General features: G+C 41.2%; 1 protein-coding gene across 2 annotated transcripts in view; it reads left to right on the top strand.

Moving 5' to 3' along the window:
- rbms3 (RNA binding motif, single stranded interacting protein) overlaps positions 1–21841 on the top strand; it is a 199557-nt gene that overhangs the window by 40554 nt on the left and 137162 nt on the right. For both annotated transcript variants that reach the window (XM_053861544.1, XM_053861545.1), the window contains exons 2-3: positions 756–913; positions 15003–15061. In XM_053861544.1, the coding sequence (XP_053717519.1) occupies positions 756–913; positions 15003–15061 (217 nt within the window). The remainder of the gene's footprint in view (positions 1–755; positions 914–15002; positions 15062–21841) is intronic.

Consider the following 21841-nt stretch of genomic DNA (forward strand, 5'->3'; position numbering starts at 1 on the left):
AGGACACAACATTATAGTTAATAAATGAAGAAAAAAAAAATTCAGAACTGTACTGAATGAAATGATGTTCTTTCACAGAGATAATTAATAAATAATACAAACAAATTATTCCACAGGAAATGGTGTGGACGCTGCTCATGATAATTTCTTACAAGATTAATAAATGATGTGACGAAGAGCAGGGTTGATTCTGGAGTGTCACCATGTCTGTAGTGAAGGAGGAATAAATAAGAAAATAAGAACCGTCAACCTCAAACGTGAACAGGCCAAATGTAAACTGACAAACAGCACCACGTCAAGTTCATCTCATCTTCATACAAGTCAGTCACTATTTCTTCTTGTATTTCACAGAGTGAAGAACAGATCTTATCATTTCTGCTCCTTTTTTCCCCAACAGTGGTTGTGTGCAATTGTGTGTAGCTTGTAGCTGTGTCTTGTGTGTTACAGTCAGTCGGTTTTGTGTCAGAGTCAGTCAGTTAACTTCTGATCTTTGAAGTCACTTCTCAAGTGTAACCGATCAGCTCCTGTGTCTTATACATTTTTTTTTAAAACCCTCTTCTTGTTTTATATTGTCGATGAGTTCCACATTTTCACTCCGACCACTGCAGTGTACATCTGTCTCAGCGTGTACTAGCATACGGTTGGTATTTGCATTTTGAACTCCAGGTGATGCTGAGCTATTCACTTGATTCTAATGAATGCAAATGTCTCGCATCTTATATCATCAATATTTAATACCTGGTCTCTCTTTTCAGCAGCCCTATGCTCCCCCACCTCACCCCATGGCGCCGCCCAGCCCTAGCACCAACAGCTGCAGCCAGGGAGGCGCTGAGCAACTGAGTAAGACCAACCTGTATATACGGGGTCTACCTCCGGGGACGACGGACCAGGACCTCATCAAGCTCTGCCAACCGTAAGTCCCCAAGTCAGTGGTGCCGGCTTAGATAATGATGATCTTGTTTTGCCCGCCTTCGGAGCCAACATGCCAATGTTAATGCACCAAATGAGATAATAAACTATTATTATTATGTTATTATGAACTACGTTTCTAATACTTTCTTTGTAAAAAGGTTAACCGGAATTAAGACTTCTTCTATTTAATCTTCAGTTAACCGGTGCTTAGTCCTGTACAGGGTGGTGGGGGGTGCGGGAGCCTTCCCCAGCGGTCATTGGGCGAGAGGCAGGAATACACCCTGGACAGGTTGCCAGTCAATCGCTGGTCTCACACACACACACACACACCTTGGGGCAATTTTAGAGTGTCCAATAAACCTACTGAGCACATCGTTGGGCTGTGGGAGGAAAGCGGAGTACCCCGAGACAACCCACGGCCACACGGCGAGAACATGCAGAAAGGTCCAGAGCAGGAGTCAAACCCTGAACATTCTTGCTGAGCCCCATAAATGCATGGATGCGATTGACATATATAAATAATACAAAACAAAGAAGGCACTAATGAAAGAGTGGATCAATAATGAACATATACAATATTACTGTATGAAAGAAATTCATTCTTTTATGATTGGAAATGGCACTTAATGTGTAAGAAATTAAATATGACATAAATGTATATGTATATATGTATATACAGTATATTAGAAAAATATAAACATGAATTATACAAAATATAATGAAAACATTTAATTAATGCACATACAGCACAGTAAGAACTTGTTCATAAAAAATGGTAAATTGAAGATTAATGAAAGCTGTCAAAGCCAAAACCGGGTCCCATAAGGTCCCATAAAAAGAAAAATGAAATATAAAAAGATTAATGCAGGAGTATTTAAATAGTAGGAACTCGAAACTGCAGGAATATTTCCATCTGCAGAGTTTCAAGGTTTAATACTGAAAAGAAGAGCCCAGAAATTCAGACTTGGCCCGTGTCACTTTTTTCAAACGCAATCTTTTAGATAACTGCATTGTTTTTACATGGCAGACAATTGTCTTTTCCTATCAACCTGCCACCCCTCCAACAGAGTTATTATTAATACAACCACAGCCACTAGTTGATAATCTGTGGATTTTTTCTGATGTTACAGGAATACTGAAAAAAAACCAAACTCTTAGACGCTCACTTAGAACTTTTTAAAACTCATAACTCCCCCGATGAAAAAAAAAGGGAAACAGATGAGGTTCGAGAAACAGTGATAATGTGTCACCACCACCTGTATCTGATAAATTAAATTATCTCTTAAATGTCGTACTAACAATAAAAAAAAAAAAAGCTAACACTGAGAAGTGTCGTGAATCTCTCACAAACAGCTGGCAGCAGTATATTTTAGAGACACACTCATATAGGTATTCATAAAGATCTGCCAAATGTTCCGGACAGAGAAATCACACACACACACACACACGCACCTGCTGGTCTACAGCTCAATAAGGCCTAATAAAGCTTAGATTGGACCACCTCCCCCAGGAATCACAGACCAAGACCTCATCAAGCTGTAACACACAGTCACTAGGGTTTTCGCTCGCCTCTCTCGGAGACACACACACACACACACGCATACGCACATTCCGACTCCAGCTTTGTTCGGCTCCATTAGGTCCTTTCACTTCTAAAATGGTGAAAAGAGGGTCAGCATCATTAATGGAGACAAGGCCAGCAGATTGTGAAATACAGGCAGTGAGCGACTCTGTCGAGTTGCGTAACCTTTTCTTGGCCATATTTCCTGAAATGTCCCAGTCAAGCCCGTCCAATTATGCAATGACACTCAGGAGACGTACTGGCTTGTGATTCTTCCTGTGACACGTCAAAACTCTCATTCAACCCTTCACATCGGTCTTTTTTCCTCCTTTAAAAGTAACAAAAAATAAACTCTTGACGCTGCAGTAATTGGGGTGGTCTATCCCGGCTACTTTTGACAGAAGGCGGGGACACCCTGGACAGAATGGCAGTCGATCACAGGGACAACTTTGTCTCCTTCAGCATAACACAATGGAAAAAAGTGCATATTGCTGTTCTGCAAACAAGATTCAGTCACACGACTGGATCAAATGATTCTACATCTACTCTTTTATTATTTTTTTGCTTCCTAAACGTATGTATATTCTTTCTAAGCGCCCCTCAGTTTGCCCAGGGTGCGCTGTGCTTGAGAAAATCTATTGCCACTGAAACTTTAATTAGCCGTGCCGTGTTTCAGTGGCAGTCAGTTGGCAGCGCTCTAGAAAAGGTCATGGAACTATTCTTCTGGCTGCAACTCCACAGGTCACATGGGAGTTTTTTTTTTTTTTTTCTTTCGACCCCCTCTGGCTTCAGGCCCCGTCTGGGCCGCCAGAACTTCCCAGGGAGACGCCATGTTCAACACAAATGCTCATTACATATGAAGACATAATTTAGGGGAGTGAAATAAAAAACACATTCGATTCATTCATTCGAGAAATGTCTTTGAGCCCCCCGCTCCCCTCGCTCCCCCCGTCCATTTGCACTGCTGTCTCAAAACCAAACACTCAACACTGATAGATTCTTGAAAGCCGGCCATGCTGTTGCTGATGAAGGTTGTTGCTCACTGCCGGAGTGTTGCCAACATAAGCCTTCTACTGCGGTTGTAAGCCTGTTGTTATCATCAGTGCTTGCTCACTGCCAAGATTCTGGCAGAATCTCATTAACCCTCATTCGGACTGACCCAAAGTTAACAGATCTTCACTCAAAATGACACTTATTAGCTAAAACTTATGTAGGAGGATGGTGTCCCTGACAAACAGCGCTGACTAGCTGATGACTCAATTAGTTCCAGGGCAGGTTAAATCGTACTTTGTTACAAAACTTTTGTAACAAATTTTCTCCATACGTTTTCTGACAATTCCCTTATTTTCCACAACTAAATCACACACAAAGTCATTTATTTTCATGAATCACACAAACATATAAAATAATACTGTAACAACACTGTATAGGAAACATTGCAACTTTAAAAGCAAAATAAATGACAACAATAAACAATACAAAAGGCAAAGTGTTTAATGTAAAATAAATAACTTATATTCCCTTTTCAATGAAAAATGAACAGATCAAACCCAGTGTGAACTTCACTGGGATGTTGCCTGATAACCTGATGGATCCCCCCTCTTTTCATCGACTAGATGTCCAGGGAAGATGTATCTGGGCTCCAAGCTTCGGTCTTCAACAACAGAACATGGCCACTTGTCCAAAACGATAAACTCCATTAGCATTGGTTTTGCCTGCGGTTTGTTTCAGGCTAGCTTTCATACATGAGCTTCTTGGTAGCGCTCCAATTCAAGAGTCTTGTTGTACCGCAGAGGACATGTGTTTAAAGACGCATACAAGCCAGGAAAGTGTGTGCAGCCCGGCTTTAGTGTGACGTTTCAGTTCAATAAATTATTGACTTACGCACTTCCAGCAGAGTTCTCTCCAACTTTGTCCATTTCCTGAGTTGCAAACATCACCCTCAGAATGATCATTCCCCCACTCCCAACATGTTACAACACTGGTGTGAGTTGTGTCGTGGCCATCAGGTTCAGGAGTAGACTGACAAATCCATGCCTGGTTTGAAAAAAAATGAAAGGAAAGACTGAGCATGGGTTTGGCACAATGGTACAACAGATGTTTCTATGGGAAAAATATTTTTGGCTTTCTCCGTAAATGCCTGGGACAACATTCACTCACCAAAACCAAAGATCTGAGGCTGCAAATACTGCCAACCGTGCCCAGCACCGGCCCAAATCACCACAGGCTGAGGGAGGCTTTATAGTCCTTCTGACAAAGAAGCCAATTTTTGTGCAGTCCACCACCCAAGTGATCAAATGAAAACATGGAAATTAAAATTGCTTTTTTTTTTTAAACATACACTTTCTGTTTAGCTTTAAATTCTTCTCTTTCTTTCCGTCACTTGACCCTTATCCTAACATTTTACTAAGTTGACTCTTACTGGAGGATGCTTCTGGTCTATCATCCAGTTTATTGTATGTTCACCAACACAATATTTGCTTCTCATATAGCAGACACCTTTTTGGGGGGCAGGTTGCTTGTGCCTCTGGTTGTTCTCCACTCACCTACAGGATATCATAACAGAGCTGTGTGTTGGACTTGACTCAGCTGTCTTGGTCCAGTCCGGTTAATTGGTATCAGAATTCTGACGTATGCACGCAAGCTGTTTTTCTTCCCACGCTGACTTTAAACATCAACAGTGGCAAGTTTTGCGTCACTCATGATGAGGTTGTGTAAAGAGCGGGAGGAATGTTCGAACAAAACGACTCCCACAACAATGATCAGAAGCATCTGCTGTTCCTGGAACCATTTCTCTGTGTATGAATGGATCTTTCTCTATCCTCACAACTCTCCTTTTATTTCACGATCCTCTCTCCACTTTCATCACCGGAATCTGTTCATCATGTTGATACCCCTATTTCCCGGCTGCAGTATAAGTGATGGCATCATTTCAGTCTCTGGGTCAAACTGACGAGAGCGCCGTTTTTCCACTCAAACATCGATTTCAGAAACAGTCTGTGCAGAGACGTTGACGTAGCCTCGGGCCGATTTGTTTTAAATATTTATCCGCCATTACTGAGTGCATGACACGAAGGCAGTATTCCTATTTTATGAGTCAGAGGGGGAAAAAAAGGCTGACCTCTCTTTTACTTCTGCACTTCTGTTGACTAACTATACTACTTTTAAAGCCAGGCTTAAGTCAGAGGGATTGCTGTCACTTGTGTTTATTGGGCGTGTTCACAGGGCTTTTTGGCGTTATGGTCAATGAATCAGAATTTCATAGCTCACATTCCATTTGTCGAGTTAGCCATTAGTGGCCTCTGAGCAAACCCAGGTCCATTTCTAAGTTGTTTTGTGCTTCCTGTAGCTGGAATGAATAACAGAATGAAGTGTGGGCTGCAATTGACGATTTTAAGCCGCACGCCAGCGCAACACAGCTGAACAGAACACTTCCCATTTAAAGTCCGGGAAAGAAGTGAGACGGAACTCATGTCCGCTTTTTTTCATGGCTATGGCTTTACAAACAGAAACCACAACTCTATAAAAGACAGCATACAATCAAATCAATAAAACAACTTCCTTCACGGGAGAATTGTATTGGCTTGCGGGAAAAAAGAGAGGTTCCCCATGTGGGACTCAAACCTGATCAGTCCTCGCTGTCTTCCCTAGCTACCTTAAAACAATCTCCAAACAACACATTTTGTCCCCACAGTCACATGAAAGTTGATTTATTGGTTGTTGATACAGTCAAATGGCAACTGCTTCCAAACCTTCGTAAATCCTAATTGAACTCAAGAATACCGCCGAAATTACATAAATGCAGATGATCACACGACCTCCTTGGTGGATGCAAAAACTTTCATGACGTCATCATGGTGTTATTGCACGGATATCCAAGTAACTTCCGACTTACAACCGGAATAGATCCCGACCAACCAGTTGTAAGTCAGATTGGAATGCCATTCAAAATATCCGACGTGAGGGTTACAGGTGCTACTGTAGTGGTAGATCGCTGTGTGAGAGTGAGGTGCTGGGATACTGTGCTGCTGTAACTGTCGTACGCATTGCTGGGCTGCTACGCGCTGCGGTGCCAGACATTGAATAAAAAGAAATAGCATCTGCTAGCCAACCGGTGAACGCAAGTTGAGCAGGTCGTAAATCGGTTGTTACGTGTACATGAAAAAAATAGTTGCTTACTTCAATATGTGCCTTTGTTATTACATGTTTGTGGAGCTAAACGGTAATTTACCCTTTTACCAGTGGAGCCAGACAAATGCTTTGTGTCTGTTCCTCCAGAACCCCTCAGTTTCCGTCATAGCTCAGTGATGTGGAAGAATATCATTTTCCTTGTAGTAGAATTCCATGCTAGTGAGATTTGACACAAATTATCCATCTGTTCTTTTTGTTTCTGTTGTCGGAGGCTGGTTCCTGATTTAACCTTCTCTCTTGACTGGAAGTACATGGACACCTTTGAACATGTAACAAAGATCTCTTCATTTTAAAACCAAATGTTTTGTAATAAGTAGCTTGGCATGCTGTCAAACCCCACCTCATGTCACGTCCTGATCCCATCCCCAGCCCAATCACAAACAGTCCTCTGCAAAGAAGGGTCAGGAAGTCACTTACTGAAACATTAGATAAAAGGCTGTCATAAAAGTTTATGCTTCTCATTACAATCAAGTTGAAGGTCAACCGTGTTGTCACCAAAATAAATGAATATTTACAAGCCCCACGGTGTCTCATTTTGGGACAGATGCTGGCCACGACGAGATAATTGCCAGCGCAGCAGCTCAAAGGCCAAGAAGGAAGTGGACAGCAGTGGTTTGTTAGTGACTGGAACAGCTGCTCCGCTCATAGCCACATCTTTCTTGGGAAAATATGTCTTCTCTTTTAACGTCACTGCGCCCATCTGTCAGTGATCATCCCTGCATTGTTTAAACATAGTGGAAGAAGCAGTTCATTAAAGACAAAATCTTTAGTGAGCCTTAAAATTCGTTTTCATTTGTCCTTTTCAAAGTGTCTAGTGTGGCAGTTTCCCTGATTATAGCCATTATAGTTTTGGGAGACTTGCTTATCTCAGGGATGTGGGCCTTTTTTTCAGTGCATGGACATTTTTGTCATTTTTTTTAAGCACATAAGCTGCAATTTCATGGACTGTTTTAATCGGAATGAATGGCTGATCAGAATGAAAATGTTTTGAATATGTGAATAAAGAGACTCGATTCAGCTTGTTCGCAATGAAATTTCGATCGGGTCAGTCGGGATGACTTTTGTCAGTTTGATCGCCTCGTAGTGTCTGGGTTGGTTTTCATGTCACTGAATCCATCACGAGTACGAGTCCACCCAACTTACAAACAAGAATTAGAAGATTCAAGCTGTAGTTTTTTTTTTTTTTTTTTTTTGCGGTCTGAGGATTTAAGGTGACAGTGTTGTCAAGGGTGATACCGAGGTCTCAGTTAGAACAGCCCCTAGCTGAGAGAAACCGCATCTTTTCAGTGTTTAGTTTGACATGGCGTCCAGACGTCCGCTGGGAGATGTCCATCAGAGGTTGTATGTCATCGACATAGCTGTGAGCACTGGGTTCAGCATTTTCTCAGAGTCTGTTAAAACTCAAATATTTGCTTTAAACCACATCCGATTTGTGTTTCCATTTGATACTAAAGACCAAAGTGTAAAAAGCAGTTATGTTTCTCTTCCTCTTTTTCTGGGAGATGTCAAATTGTTGTTTCATCAAGCACTCAATAAAAGAAGGAGTTAAGAGAGGTCTCTGTGAGTTTGGCCATAGTTTTAATAATGGAAAAGTCTATACAAATTTTGCAATTAGAAATGTCTGAGAAAGACCTCTCCCTGCTTTTAGTAACAACAGATGTACAAAATATGATGGACAGAATATCAATCCTATTATAAAGTCTACAACTTTATGTATGAAATTTTGTATGAAATTCATTTGGCGCATATAAACCAGGAGAACGTGACGCAATTGGATTTGGCAGCTCAATCGAGCTATTGCCTGAGTTGGGCTACGCTCTGCATGGAACCGCAGTCACTGGTTGATGTGTGTTTAGCAGATAAATAAATGATAGTATATTGTTGTTTTTGGTCAACGCATGCTATAAATAAATTCATAAATTAGAGACATTGATGTATAATGGCGTGTTTGGACGGAGGCTTCTACTGAAACGAAAAGGAAGTCAACAAATTGATACATTTCACAGTTAAGCCACCACCTGGTCCAAATTGTCAGAGTTGTCTCCAGCTGTCACAGGAAACTGGACCATCTGGAGACATTGTCGACTTCCTGAGCTGGTCTGAACTTTTAAATATGGCTGACAAGACTCCACGTCAATAATGAAGCGGTTATCTCTGTAAACTGACAAGAATGAGCGTTTTAAAGTTCCTATTCTCGACAGATAAAAGGGAAAGTCTCCTGGGTTATTTTTGCCAGATGCAGCATTATCTGAATAAAGGTGTCAGCTGCACCTGTACCTACATGGCAGCTACTTTTCTTCATCTCCTCTGAATAAAAAAAAGAGAAGCAGTGATAAATTGAAGCTGAACAATTCCCTGTAGCTGGCCTGTTTTTGCACCTGCAGAATCTGCCTCTTTGAATGTGGAAAATAAAGCCACATATGGGAAGTTCAAAGAGCGGTATCTTTCGATGGAAATAGCCAAATAAATGATAATAAATTAAAGTGACAATAACCAACTTTCTGCTCCTTAATATAACTTATTAATATAACTTAAGACATCCTAGTTCTGCTCCAGAATCGCATTATACAGTATATTTTTTCATCCACATAGGATTGGCACCTACACCGATGAGTGGTTGGTTTTAGTAGTATTCCTAGTTTTATAAAAATGTAATGACTTGATGTGAGGCCGCTTATAAGCTATTTATGCATTGCAGTAAATGGTGAAAGACTCCATATTTGATGTTCATCCACATGCAATTCAAGTATGAGTAATGTTTTTTGTTCACTTTCCTGAACTTGTACCAAGTCTGTCCGGGTCAGTCGGACAAATTAAAGCCCACTAATGGTATTAAATGTCCTGCTGCAGTGCACCATCAGTGATGTTTTGGTGAAGCTCGAACTCAGGAAGATTTAGTGTGCCGCCATTCTCCGTGTCCCGCTGTAATGGATCTTGATTTACTTCCACTCCTTTTTTGATTTCTGAACAGTATCGGGTACATTAGGTTTGGCGAAACTCCCCTCATAAGTGGGTTTTAGAATAAAGTAGCCTGTTGTTCAAAAATTCATCTGCAGCATCTTGTTGGATTTGTACTTGGAATTCGATCTGATTAAAATGAGCTGAAGTTGGATAAACAGCGTTGCCCTGACTAACACTTGGCAAGTTAGTCGTGGCTGTTGACTTAGCTTTTACTTGAACAATCCAAAAGGCTGGTTTTCAAAATAACCAGCTTAAAGTAGTTTATTCCTCTGTATGAAGAACCTACTCTTGTGCCTGGTAAAAATCATCTTAGTATCCTTTGGGTCCATATTTTGCCACAGCTCTTGTTGGATGTTTCAGCTCTGCAGTGTTCTTTAACTATGTCTTTTGCTGCAAGGAAGTAAAGCCTCAGGTTTATCGGCAGCATGGGTCATTGATGGACAAGATTAGTGGCACTCACGCTTGAGAGACTGTGGCTCTAATTACTAAGAGTAGTTAGTGCTTGTCCTGATAGAAAGGTGTTAGTGTGATGCCTCTAATGAGAAGAATCACCATCGCCAACAGTTTGTCCGAGGCTTCATTCAGTCACCAGTTATATTATATTTTATTCTTTTATTAACACTGTATACAAACAGTGCCTCGGTTTGTTGCATGGTGACAGTTGGGCTGAGACCTGGTTTTATTCTATAGGGACAGGCATCATTTTTCATCTGAATTTTGTGCTTGTGTTTTGGCTTGTTATATATCTTCACATCGAACTACTGAGTATGTGTTGCTCATTCAAATGTGAAGTAAACGGTGTGTTTGTCGTGCATTTCGGTCGACCGTAGCTCAGCATCATATTTTAAAGGTCAACTTCACACTGTGTGACCAACTGACCCTCAGCCTACTCTCACTTTCCGAGCGGATTTAATGTGGTAAGCAAGTGAGGATCAAGAATCCAACTTGCACTGCAAACTTGCCAAGTCTGTCTTCTGACAGCTGTCAAACCAGGAACACGCATTATACAATTTGCACCATTTCATCACCTTGCGAAGACTCATGAATCATGAATATATCCTTTTTTATCAAAAGCTAATTCCGTTTTGTCCACTGCACTTGATGAATATGAGCTGATATTGCATCAGTGTTTCCCGCTGTGGGATTCCTCGTCGAGCAGAAGAAGGGAGACCGAGGCGTAATGAAGGATACAATGAATGCAGTCGAAAGGACGACTACCTTAAAGAGGAAATACAGAGCAACTGCAAGATATAAGAGATGTGTGAGGGCGGTGTTTGAGGGGTGGGATGGGCTGAGGGGGTCACAGATAAGAGGCTGTGGGAGTGATTGAAATGGGATTAGTGGAGATAGGCTCTGCATCCCAGCTGCAGCATCACAGTGTTAAACCGACCCTGCGCGGGCACTGACTTTGTCACATCAAAGTCTCGGCAGGCCTCTGAGGCAGAGTAGCCGCCAGCAGGGTCAGCCGCAGACCCCCCTCCCACCCACACCAACACACACACTGGGAATGATCACGCTCTCAAATGGTTCTCCATTATAAGCAACATAGTGGTGCCGTCGAACTTTCCCTTTTCATCTTGGTGCCGCGTCTTTTCAGCATGTATTTGGGACGTTAATGGGATGCAAGGATGTTGCATCTCTTACATCTAATGAGGCAGGCGGTGATTAGATTGCCTTTGTAAGCTGGAGTTTACCACAGCCTCATAAATCTGTGGGTGATGAACAACAACCTAGTTCTGCAGTTAAACTCATGTGAAGTGTTCCTGACGTTGTTCATCTCTTAATATACTGTATATCAACCGCAATATACAAGGGAATGTTTACTCGTAAAGTTGTGTGGCAACACATGTGAAGACCCTCACCAAAGTGTCTGATGTCATCTATACACCCTCTGTTGGTCTATGCATATTAATATTTTCTATTTTTGCATTGTTTGTGTTGGCCAGATAAGGGTAGTACTTTGTCTTGTTTGTTTTACAATAAAAGTCTTCCACTCTCTGGCCATGAGAACTGCTGCTTCAGTAGAGTAGACTCCATTTGTTAGAGGGACTGAGATATTTTGGAGTGAGGCCGGTCCTTTAGAGCACTGATTCTTAGCCATAGGGGAGGGGGGCCCCGAGACAGACGCTTTTTTTGTTTTACACCTTTGAGCCGTGAGGGCTGCGAGACGCTCACTTTTAATACATTAGCCACGTATGGTGGCAGCGGTGTGTCACTGAATTGACAGCTGCAAATCTGTGATAGTTACCAACTCGGAGAAGTTCTTGAAAAGAAAAAAATGAGAAAGAAAGTGATGCCACGACACCAACAGTAAACACTGTTCATGAAAGCACCCGTTGAAGCAGCATTCTATATTTACAGTAGATTTATTTATATATAATATACTATTTTTATTTTATGATATTCAGCCATGGTTTTATAATATTTCATTTTCTGTATAAAGGCTTTTTAAATGCATCTATGTGGTTATAATTCTTGGGGGTTCTATCTTGTCCCATCATTTGAAGCTGAATTAGATGGCTCTCCTGGTCACCCACATACCGAATTGAATACACCTGGTCATGACCCAGATATCCAAGCAGGGAAAGAGATGAAATTGATTAGGAAAAAATGAGCCTGTGTTCATCTTTTTCTTTTCTTTTTTTTTTTTTTAGAAAGCAATACTAGCCTTCTTCATGAGTGTTTCTGGCCCGTATTTGTTGTAGTTCAATCCATACTAGTCCAGGTAAAGGTTATCACATGTATCATGCCACTAGAGGCTTCTCACAAGTTCATTTCCAGCTCAGACGTTCCAGTTTGAAAAAGATGATTCAGCACAGATGTTAACCAAGCGCTTCCCGTGTTTAATCAAACGAACACACTCTGTGTTCATCTTGACCACTTAGGCTTGAGTGTGCCGAGGTGTTATCAAGTACTGCATGTTATTCCTGCTATTCCACCAGCGCGCGAGCATCCCCACGGCTAAAATGGCCTGTTTATCTTCTTGAGAGAGACAATTCTCTGATTGGTGCGTCTGCGCATGTGAGTGCAGCTTTGTCCGTGAGCATGGGCGAACAGTCAGGCAGGATCTATATTTGAGTGCACTAGCTGGTAGTTTTCCTCTTGAAGCTCATCAGTTCATATCCAGCACCCACCCCACCACACTGTGCAGTAAATAGAGTCTCTGCTGCTTGTTGAGAAATGGCACAATTATCCCCCACTGGTGAATTATGGGCTGGGATGCACCACTGCCTCTCCTGTACTGTGTGTGTGTGTGTGTTTGTGTAAAATCCGGGAGTCAGTCAATACAGTCCATATTTCTATTCTGGACCTTCAGTGTGTGCATGTTGTTAAAAAATTCAATCTCTGAATGTCAGATTATTCTCAAAGGAATTATCATGCACACAGTTCAGTGTTGCGGTATAAATTCAGATTATGAATTATAGAACACATGAGTATCTTCAGTGATATACGGGTAACTATTCACTTAACAATTACAACAGGATTCAAAGACAATATTGGTTCATTTGAATCAGTGACTTGAAATCGATTCAGATTCATGTACGCCGCAAAGTCTAACCTGTGTAAATGTGAAATAATCCACCTGATACTTGACTATTGCGCTTGAAGTTTCCTAGCTTCCTATTGTTCCTTGTAAGGGAATCAAATAGATATACATTTTGGATACAAACAAGTCAATAATTAATGGAATGTAACGTTTTATTTGAAAAGAAGGAGCAACCAACACCTGAGATTGAACTGACAGCAAGTTACCCTCTATAATACTCATATGAAAAATAGAGAGAAACCAGGCTGAATGTCAATTCAAAGGAAAGAAATGTTGCTTGCTCCTTTGTTTTTTATTCATACTGTGATATATTTAAAGCTGGAAAAGAAAAACTGAAGTCAGGGCCAAACATCGGGTTTAACCCCTTCAGTACTTTTCCAAGGTGAAGACACAACACAAGCAGTGGTTGAACCTGCTGCAACTCTCATTTGACGGTCAGCTGAGGGGATTTGTCATCTACTGCCGTAGTATTTTACATCGCCTTTAAAAATTCAACTAACCACACGCAACCTAGGGACATTCATATGAAGTCTGTCGTGATGAAATGTGATCCATCATTGTCTGATATTGATACAATTGATTGATTACGTTTCAAAGTGATGCCAGATCAATATATGCCGTTCAGAAGGCCAACCTGCCGAGCACAGATCGATGTAGGGATAGTAATCGATACACTGATGTAGTAAATGAATCTTTACATCCCTCGTGATTAGTTTGATAGGGTTCGAAGGTTAGATGTTTCAGTGCATCACTTTATCCATTTCACTCAGTTGGGTTGAGGGGGCAATAGCTGTTCTCAGGTCAACCTCCTTTCATTTGGTCATGTCCGCACTAGAAAGGTGTCAAATAAAAAAGCAAAATAATTGTAATTCTGAAACATGGGGAACAAATGTATATGTTTTTAAAAGGCACAAGTTGTAATATATTTTTTAAATAAAGTACTGGAGAGTGTAGCAGTTCCATAACTCAATATTTTTGCCATTCTTGGCTGTCCACACACAGAGTTGAAATCTGTCAATCATGCTTACTTTACCAGAAACCCTTGACAGATATGTGTCGTCAACTACTAGAACAAAGGCTCAGTGAGACTCTTATAAGCTAATAGAATCAGTATTGTATTAAAATTCATTGGAAAAAGAGGAATTCACACCAAATTCTGACAGGTTTTCTCCACAATGAGTACAGTGTCTGTTAACATGGTTGCTGTGTTATGTGTTATGGCTGCATAAGTCAATTGCATGAGCCACCAGAACCAAGAACACCTGCAGTTACTTACTTTCAGTCTCTCCAGGATACTCAAGTAGTATCTTTAGCGTTTGGTTTTAATGTCTGCCCTGTGTTTTTCCGCTCAAAATTAATAAACTTCATCCGCAACAAACGTTGAAAGGTCCATAACTTGAAGAATGCTTTACCTTGAAGGGATGCACGAGAAGATGAAATATATTTTGTGTTCTTAAAGTTCTGTGCAAGCAGGTGCCTTATTTTTCTTCCTATTAGTTTAGTGAGAACAAGGCATTCTATAGAAATAGATGATAAAGTTCCCCTGTACGAAGCAAAAGAGTCTCCTGGTGCTTTTCAGTGGCCCGTTCAAATGTCAGAGGATCATGCATTCATTAGAAGTCAGGCTTCCACATAATGTTATTAACCTCAAGTGATTTCTATTTCCAATGACTTTTAACATTCATTCTGCTCTGCAAATTGGGACGTGCAATCAAATGGAAAAGTATATGAACATATAAAATGTGTTTTTTTTAAAACACGGAAATGTCAGATGAAGAGCCTTTGGAGTATTCTGTGTACAGCTGATGGATTTCCATTCCTGTTTTCCAGGTACGGGAAAATAGTGTCAACCAAGGCCATTCTCGACAAGAACACAAACCAGTGCAAAGGTGAGTTTTATAGCTGATTGTAGAGCTGGGAATAAGTGGACTGAGTAGGTCTAGGCTGACTTATATTTTACAATTTCTATTATCAGAGCGTGACCTCCCTTTCTATGCCCATCTGTCATAGTATATAGGGATGCACTCACATCCGTTTGAAGTTCATCCAGTGGACCATCCAAGGCCATTGGATTCACACTGTACTTGCTACAATGCTTGAACCACACTATGTCAATAAAGATGGTTGAATATTAAGTTTGAACTTAATATTATTAGTTATACTTCAACCACACTGTCACTTAAAATTCATTTATAATATATGGATTGGACTTTTGGGCATTTGAAAGTTTTGTCTCCTGTTAAAGTTAACAACTTACGAGTCGGCATTTTTCATGGTGTTGAGAGAAAATGAAGTGCATTTGTATTCTGTTGCTCAGTTGTGTCTCCTTATTTAAAGAGACAATTCGAGTGTGTTTTAAAATGATACTGGAGCCAGATTGAACACAGCTGTATGTGTCTCACCATTTATTTGAAATCTTTACCTTGGGAAATGCTCATAAGCTCCGCCCATCAAAACAGGAGGCTGAACTCTTGTTCTCCCCAGCCACGCCCACTCTGCTGTGATTGGTACAGAGGGAACCTTCAGTCCGCCTCTGCTGACTGCTGCTGTTGAACAGCAGTGTCACACACCACTCTTAGACGCTATATAAACTCCAAACTTGGAAGTTAAAATCCCTCTCAGCCAAAGCCCCACTTCCACATCAGTCCAAACAAGGTAATCCACAACATCATGTCCACACGCTTAGTGGTTTAGAGATGAAGATATGTAGAGCTCTTGCTTTGGTGGACCATAGAACGGTGAAGTCAGTTGAGTGTCTCCATAAGAAAATAGACCCAGAACTATGAGCGGGAAAGGAGACCACAGCATCAGTGGCAAAGTCTGTCTCAATACTGATAATACTGGTTAAATGACTGAGACTGCCTGCGATGAATGACACATCGCTTCAAATCTGAGACCATTTCCCCTGTACAGTAGGAGATTCCTCGGTTCATGCACACACACACACACGCGACAGGTGTTAATAAAGATCATACCAATGTGAAGGCTGAACTAACTCACTTGCATCACGCATCGCCTCCCTGATCTGATGCAAAGCAGATAGTCTCTGCCAGGGCTCGGTCGACTGAGGAGGTGGGCATTCAGAGGCAGCGCGAAGCCCACTGTGACATAACAGTTGGCTTCAGTCTCCTAACCTCTACTTCGCCGAGATTTCAAATGGGAGAGAATTTTATAAAGCGGTAACTTCAAAACAGACCACCATCAAGATGTGAGGGTTATTGCATCATGGATCGGACTTTGACATCGGGAAACATATGCATGAGTCAGGGAAGTTGCATTTGGACATTTGTTTCTTTTTATGAGTCAAAGAATCACATCATGATGTTTTTGATATCCAGCCTTTGTCGATTGGGATCACCAACACAGTGTGTCATGTGACCTCACTGCTTTCTATTTAAGATGTGTTGACAGTGTACCGTGAGACAACATTGGTACATTTTAGCTGGAGTTGTTTTGTCAGTAGTTGTTACCAGTATTTTACATCTTAAAATTAATTGTTAAATACTGATTCCCTACATGCTTCTATTGTGATACGTATCACATTTAGAGATGAGTTAAGAACTCCTTGCTAGCAGTGGGTGTGGTAGCATGAGTCCTGGGTTGCCTGGGTCGCAGGTGGCTGGTGCCGCTCAGAGGTACGTCGGAGGAGGCTATTATCGATGTCCCATCTCAGAGCACACACAAACTGTGGCTATCAGTCATACTCACGCCTTGGGAGTCACCAATTAACCTCAGAGTATGTTTTTGGATGCTGGAGTACCCAGAGGACGACAATCCAATCACACAGAAAGAATCCAGGTGCTCCCTCAACACACCAAGCGGTATGTCACGAGGCCGCCCCAAATGAAAAAGCCGGGACTGTAGGCGCCGAAAATCCCGTCAGGTCCTACCCATGTGATCATGTGATCCATATCCCGCGCGTGGGTGTCAGTCCGAGGGTCCTCTAAGGAATGTGAACGCATGGTCGGATTTATTCACGCTCTTCAAGGACGTGCTCAGTTTTGAATAAAAAAGTGAAAATAATAGAGAGCAAAGGTGTTAAAAAATGCTGCTATGCCTGCTACTTGCCCCAAGGTGCCTGGCTGAACTGTTTAAGAGCTATTGAGGTTCCATCAATAGTTATAATTGCTTTTTGTGCCCCGCGCAAGCATTTCGGAGGTGAGGCCGCCTTCTTAACCCTGTTCCACTCCTGAGTTTATCCAAGAACGAGGTGCTCGGTCAAAGTGGTGGTGAAATGGAACCCTCCTTCAATTAGAGGATAGAAAAAGCGACACAAGAATGACAAGTCTGGATGATTGGATGGATGTTCGCCGGAAGGAAATATAGAGGGGACAAGTGGAGAGTGTGTTTGATGGCTAGCAGTGTTGAGTCCTTGTGAGAGGAGACCTGCAAACTTGGCATTCAATGCGATGTGTAAAACCCAAAATGTCAACTTACTTTGTATGAAGTTTGGTGGTGGAGATCATTGCTGCCCGCTGGAATATCACTCATGTTTTATGACTGGTCTACCACAAAGACATGCTGGTTATTCCACTTCTCACAAATCCGCTGTGGCGTTTGGGAAGCTTATGTTCTCCATAAGTCATCCTCGTGGAATGCAGCACCACTGAGATGGAAGGAAACATAAGCAGACATGATTTATTTGTGGTTTGCTTATATAGTAGGGATGGTGGTCTTGGGTGAGGTCCATAAAGGGAAATGCTTGAGGAAACAGCTACATTGGAGAGAAAGTAAAAAAAAAAAAATCTGCAGCAATTTTTTTAAACTTGATAATCGGAATATTTACGACCGATGAGTACAGTACTGTTACAGTGCAGTGCTCATTGTTTTCAGTATTACGACAAAACAAGAGTCTTCCCATCCTATTGTTGTTTTCCATAAAGCAGGTGCATGCAATACAATAGCTTAAGCTATTGAGATACATTGAAATACGATATACTCATTTGCCTGTGAATCGCGCCGTGTTTATCAGGTTGTGTACTCTCCTCAATTCGGGCTGAATGAACAGCATTATTTAGAGATGGCCACCGTTGTCAGGGATGTGCGTCACCCTGCTATCGTGCTCCTCCACAAGGGCTATAAAACTCTATCAGGATCTGTGTGACCTTTGGTGGTATTACGATAACCATGGCCTCATTTAGGTGTCATCCGCAAAATAACAATTGCATATGTCATTCACATTGTGACAAAGGTTGCATTGAAACATTTCTTATATGAAGTGGATTATTATTATATATAGATTTTAAGTATTATTATAATTATTGACAACTAAGATTTGCTGTCTAAGAATGTGAAATAAACATCACGTATTGAATATGAATATGAGATACAATCTGTCACCTGTAATTCCTGAGCAGCATCACACCTGGAAGTAAATAAGACCGGCGTCAGTGTGATGTCACTGCCAGGCAGACAAAAATGCGGCCGCACGTCTCAGGAGATTATGTTGATGTTAAAAGTGTCGTCGCCAGCGCTGACAAATCCTGGCTGCTGTTATTATAAACCTGACACATTTTGGCAGCTGATTCTCCGTCAGTCTGAGGGCTTTTGATATGCAAATGACACGGCTATGGTTTATTCAATTGTGTTGTAATCAAATGGACTCCTTTTCCAATCTAGTACATATGAAAGCGGTAAGTCAGTGTGTGCAGGGAATATTGCTATCGACAGTGCATCAGGATCACATGGCAAAAACGCCTCACTGACAGTCAGACTTGTATATGAGTATTTCTTTTTTGAGACGTTTTCTAAAGTTGGGAGTGATAAATTAAACATCTGACTATTCTGAGGGGACGTTTTTGTGTCGGCTGTATGAAGTTCAACATGAAAGACTTCTGGCTCATTTTTATTCACTTAGTTGGGAGGAAAAAAGCAAGTTGCCATTGTCATTTCTCACAAAGCGGTTGTCATCAAAGTTGTTTGCGGCACACAAGTATCTAGGTTGCTACACAGAGGCTTAACATTTGTTCTTCCTCTCTATGTGCGCTCTCACCTGACGAACAACACTTGTCATGTGTTTGTCTGGAATCCCTTTGTCCTGCTGTTGGCCATGTTTATGAATCTAAATATCATGATTTGTTGCCTAGGGTTTTTCTTCTTTTTTCAAATTACATTTTGGCTGGTGAGCTTGGTGGACAGCAAGAGTAGCTACTGAGTTGGAGGCAGATTGTTGGAATCCCAGCGTGTTAAGAAATGTGGGCTTTGAGGCATTTTATTTTTTACTGCATGCTGAGTCATTGTCACTTCGGATGAAACTGTTTTTCTGTTTTGTTTGTTTCCCCGCATTTTTATTTTGTCTGAATGATAAAAAAGCAACTGAAATATATCTGTTCACAATCAATGCGGACTAAAAAGTCATTTTCAATATTAAAAAAATACATAATTAATATATGTATTCACACAAACTAACCGAAGTTACTCCCACAACATTTCCCCACCCACAGGCTCATTTGAGGCTGGTGCCGTGGCTAGAAAAAAGTGCACGCATCACAACCATATTGATATTGAAATAAACAACTTTGTTTTGACTATTTTGGCAAATATGTATTATCCATGTGCAATGTGACTGAGACTCAGCATGATAATGATGATCATTATTCGTATCACTGGCAAAATCTCAGAAAAACATGTCCCCATGGAATAAATAGAGGGAAAATGTTCTGAGGAGGAGCTCAGTGTGAATCTGAGTCAGCATCTTGTTCATGCCAACAGTAAAGGAAAAGGTTACTAGCCCATATCAAAGCAGCATGATGTCCCTGTGCCAACAGTCCACAGCATCATCAATGAGCACGAGTTCAACACTGTTAAAAACCTCAGTGGGCGTGGCAGGAAGCGTAAAGGAAAATCTGCCGACAGCTCAATAACAACCCAAAACACTGACTCAAGAAACTTCTGCATCTCTATATTTCTGAACTTGGCCCTCGCAGGCTTTCAGTCCCAGACTGCCAGGTGTGTACCAGGGTTCTGCTTCAGCAGCAGTGACTGAGCAACAGATCCTCCAATCCATCTCACCATCATCATCATGACTGTCTGCTCAATCTTCCCGCTCTTCTCCGGCACCTCACATTGAACCGGAATGTGTCCTTGCAGTACTGACCCACTCCAGGTTAATTCAGTCCACCCGCATTGATGATAGGGAATAAAACACCTGCCTGGGTTTCGACTGTTAAATGCGAGCCATAAAGATGAGCTCTTCACCTCTGTGATCCGATCATAAGTTCTTCCGATGTACATCATTTGTTCAGCGACATAGTATTATTCAACTCTTTACTTTAGTGTGTCTCTAAGTGATGGCTGAGAAATGTACAAGGAAGAAGAATATGACTCTCGCGCTCTCTTCATGGTCGCGAGACAGTAACATTTTCATTTCATATTGAGTTGCACTACATAGGGCAAGAGGAAGCCTTCATATAAAATGTCAATCTGACAACAGCAGAACATATTTAATTCCAAAACCAAAAAAAAAAAAAAAACTTATTAATAATTAATCCTTAAGTTTGACTTACTGATTTGTCCCTTTTTTTGTTTTTCCAATCTGTCAGTCAGACACACATTGTTTCTGCAGTTAGATAATACTGCCACCGATGATTCACGTCAAGATTTATGAGCTTGTGTAACATAAAAGGGTAGATTTACCCAAATCCAACCATTTACCCGCCGAATCCATTTTAAAGGGAACTGCAGTGGGTGAAATGAATTCAAACTGACTAGACATTTTATTTTCCCAGCTAGAGCCCCGGGGCAGAGGAAATGACCTCAGCCCTCTAAAAGACCTCCGCTTCCTCCTCCACTGCTAGGAGATAAGGAAGCACTGAGAATCTCCGGCTTTGACTGGCGTCCCGCCACAAAGGCCTAACGCACTGAATTGTGGGAGATAGATGAGATCTGAAGATAGTCTCTGGAGGCTGTGTGTTTTGAGTTTGTCATTTTGTGGCCCTGTAACTTGCCATCTATGCTAGATGAAGATGAAAGAAATTAATATTGGAACACTTCCATTCCATTCCCGGCTGACGCTTGTGTGTTTTGTATGTTTCAATGGATTATAATTCTCAATGTTGAATCTAGTTGCTGTCAGTTTTCTCTTCTTGTTTCCATTCATTTCCTCCGTGGGACCTGATTTTTACATTTTAGGTTGTGTTTTCGTTCAATTTGGAATTGTTTCCGACAACTGTTGCCATTGCTCAGCAGCTGTCGGTCAACCCTGACTATGCAAATCAGATGAAAACAATGGCATTCAAGCAATACATTTTCCATTTTTATATACCAGACCCTGGCAAAGAACATCCTGGGAGCGACCCTTTGGTTTATGCAGCTCATGGGGTCACAGAAAAAGGGCTGGGGAAATTAATTAATAAGGTGTTTGTAAGTCATTACCTTGATGTTTCACCCCCAATTCTGTAACTTAGATATTGACACGTCTTAAGACCTTCTAGTATTTATGGTGCATAATGAGAATAAAATGTAAAAAATTGAAACAAGTGTGTAATCAAGTAGACATTTTTATTGCTTATTTTATTATAATGAATAATATTTTAGACCCAAAATGTGCATTAAATTTAAAACTCTCCTCTGACCTCCTGTGTTTTGGCATGATGGGCCGTCACAACAATACACAAGCGTCATAACACAGCATATAATATGGCCCTTAAGGAACTGTAATTGACTACCAT

The sequence above is a fragment of the Synchiropus splendidus genome, chromosome 4, assembly GCF_027744825.2.
Source record: "Synchiropus splendidus isolate RoL2022-P1 chromosome 4, RoL_Sspl_1.0, whole genome shotgun sequence".
In the NCBI taxonomy this organism is placed as follows: Eukaryota; Metazoa; Chordata; class Actinopteri; order Syngnathiformes; family Callionymidae; genus Synchiropus; species Synchiropus splendidus.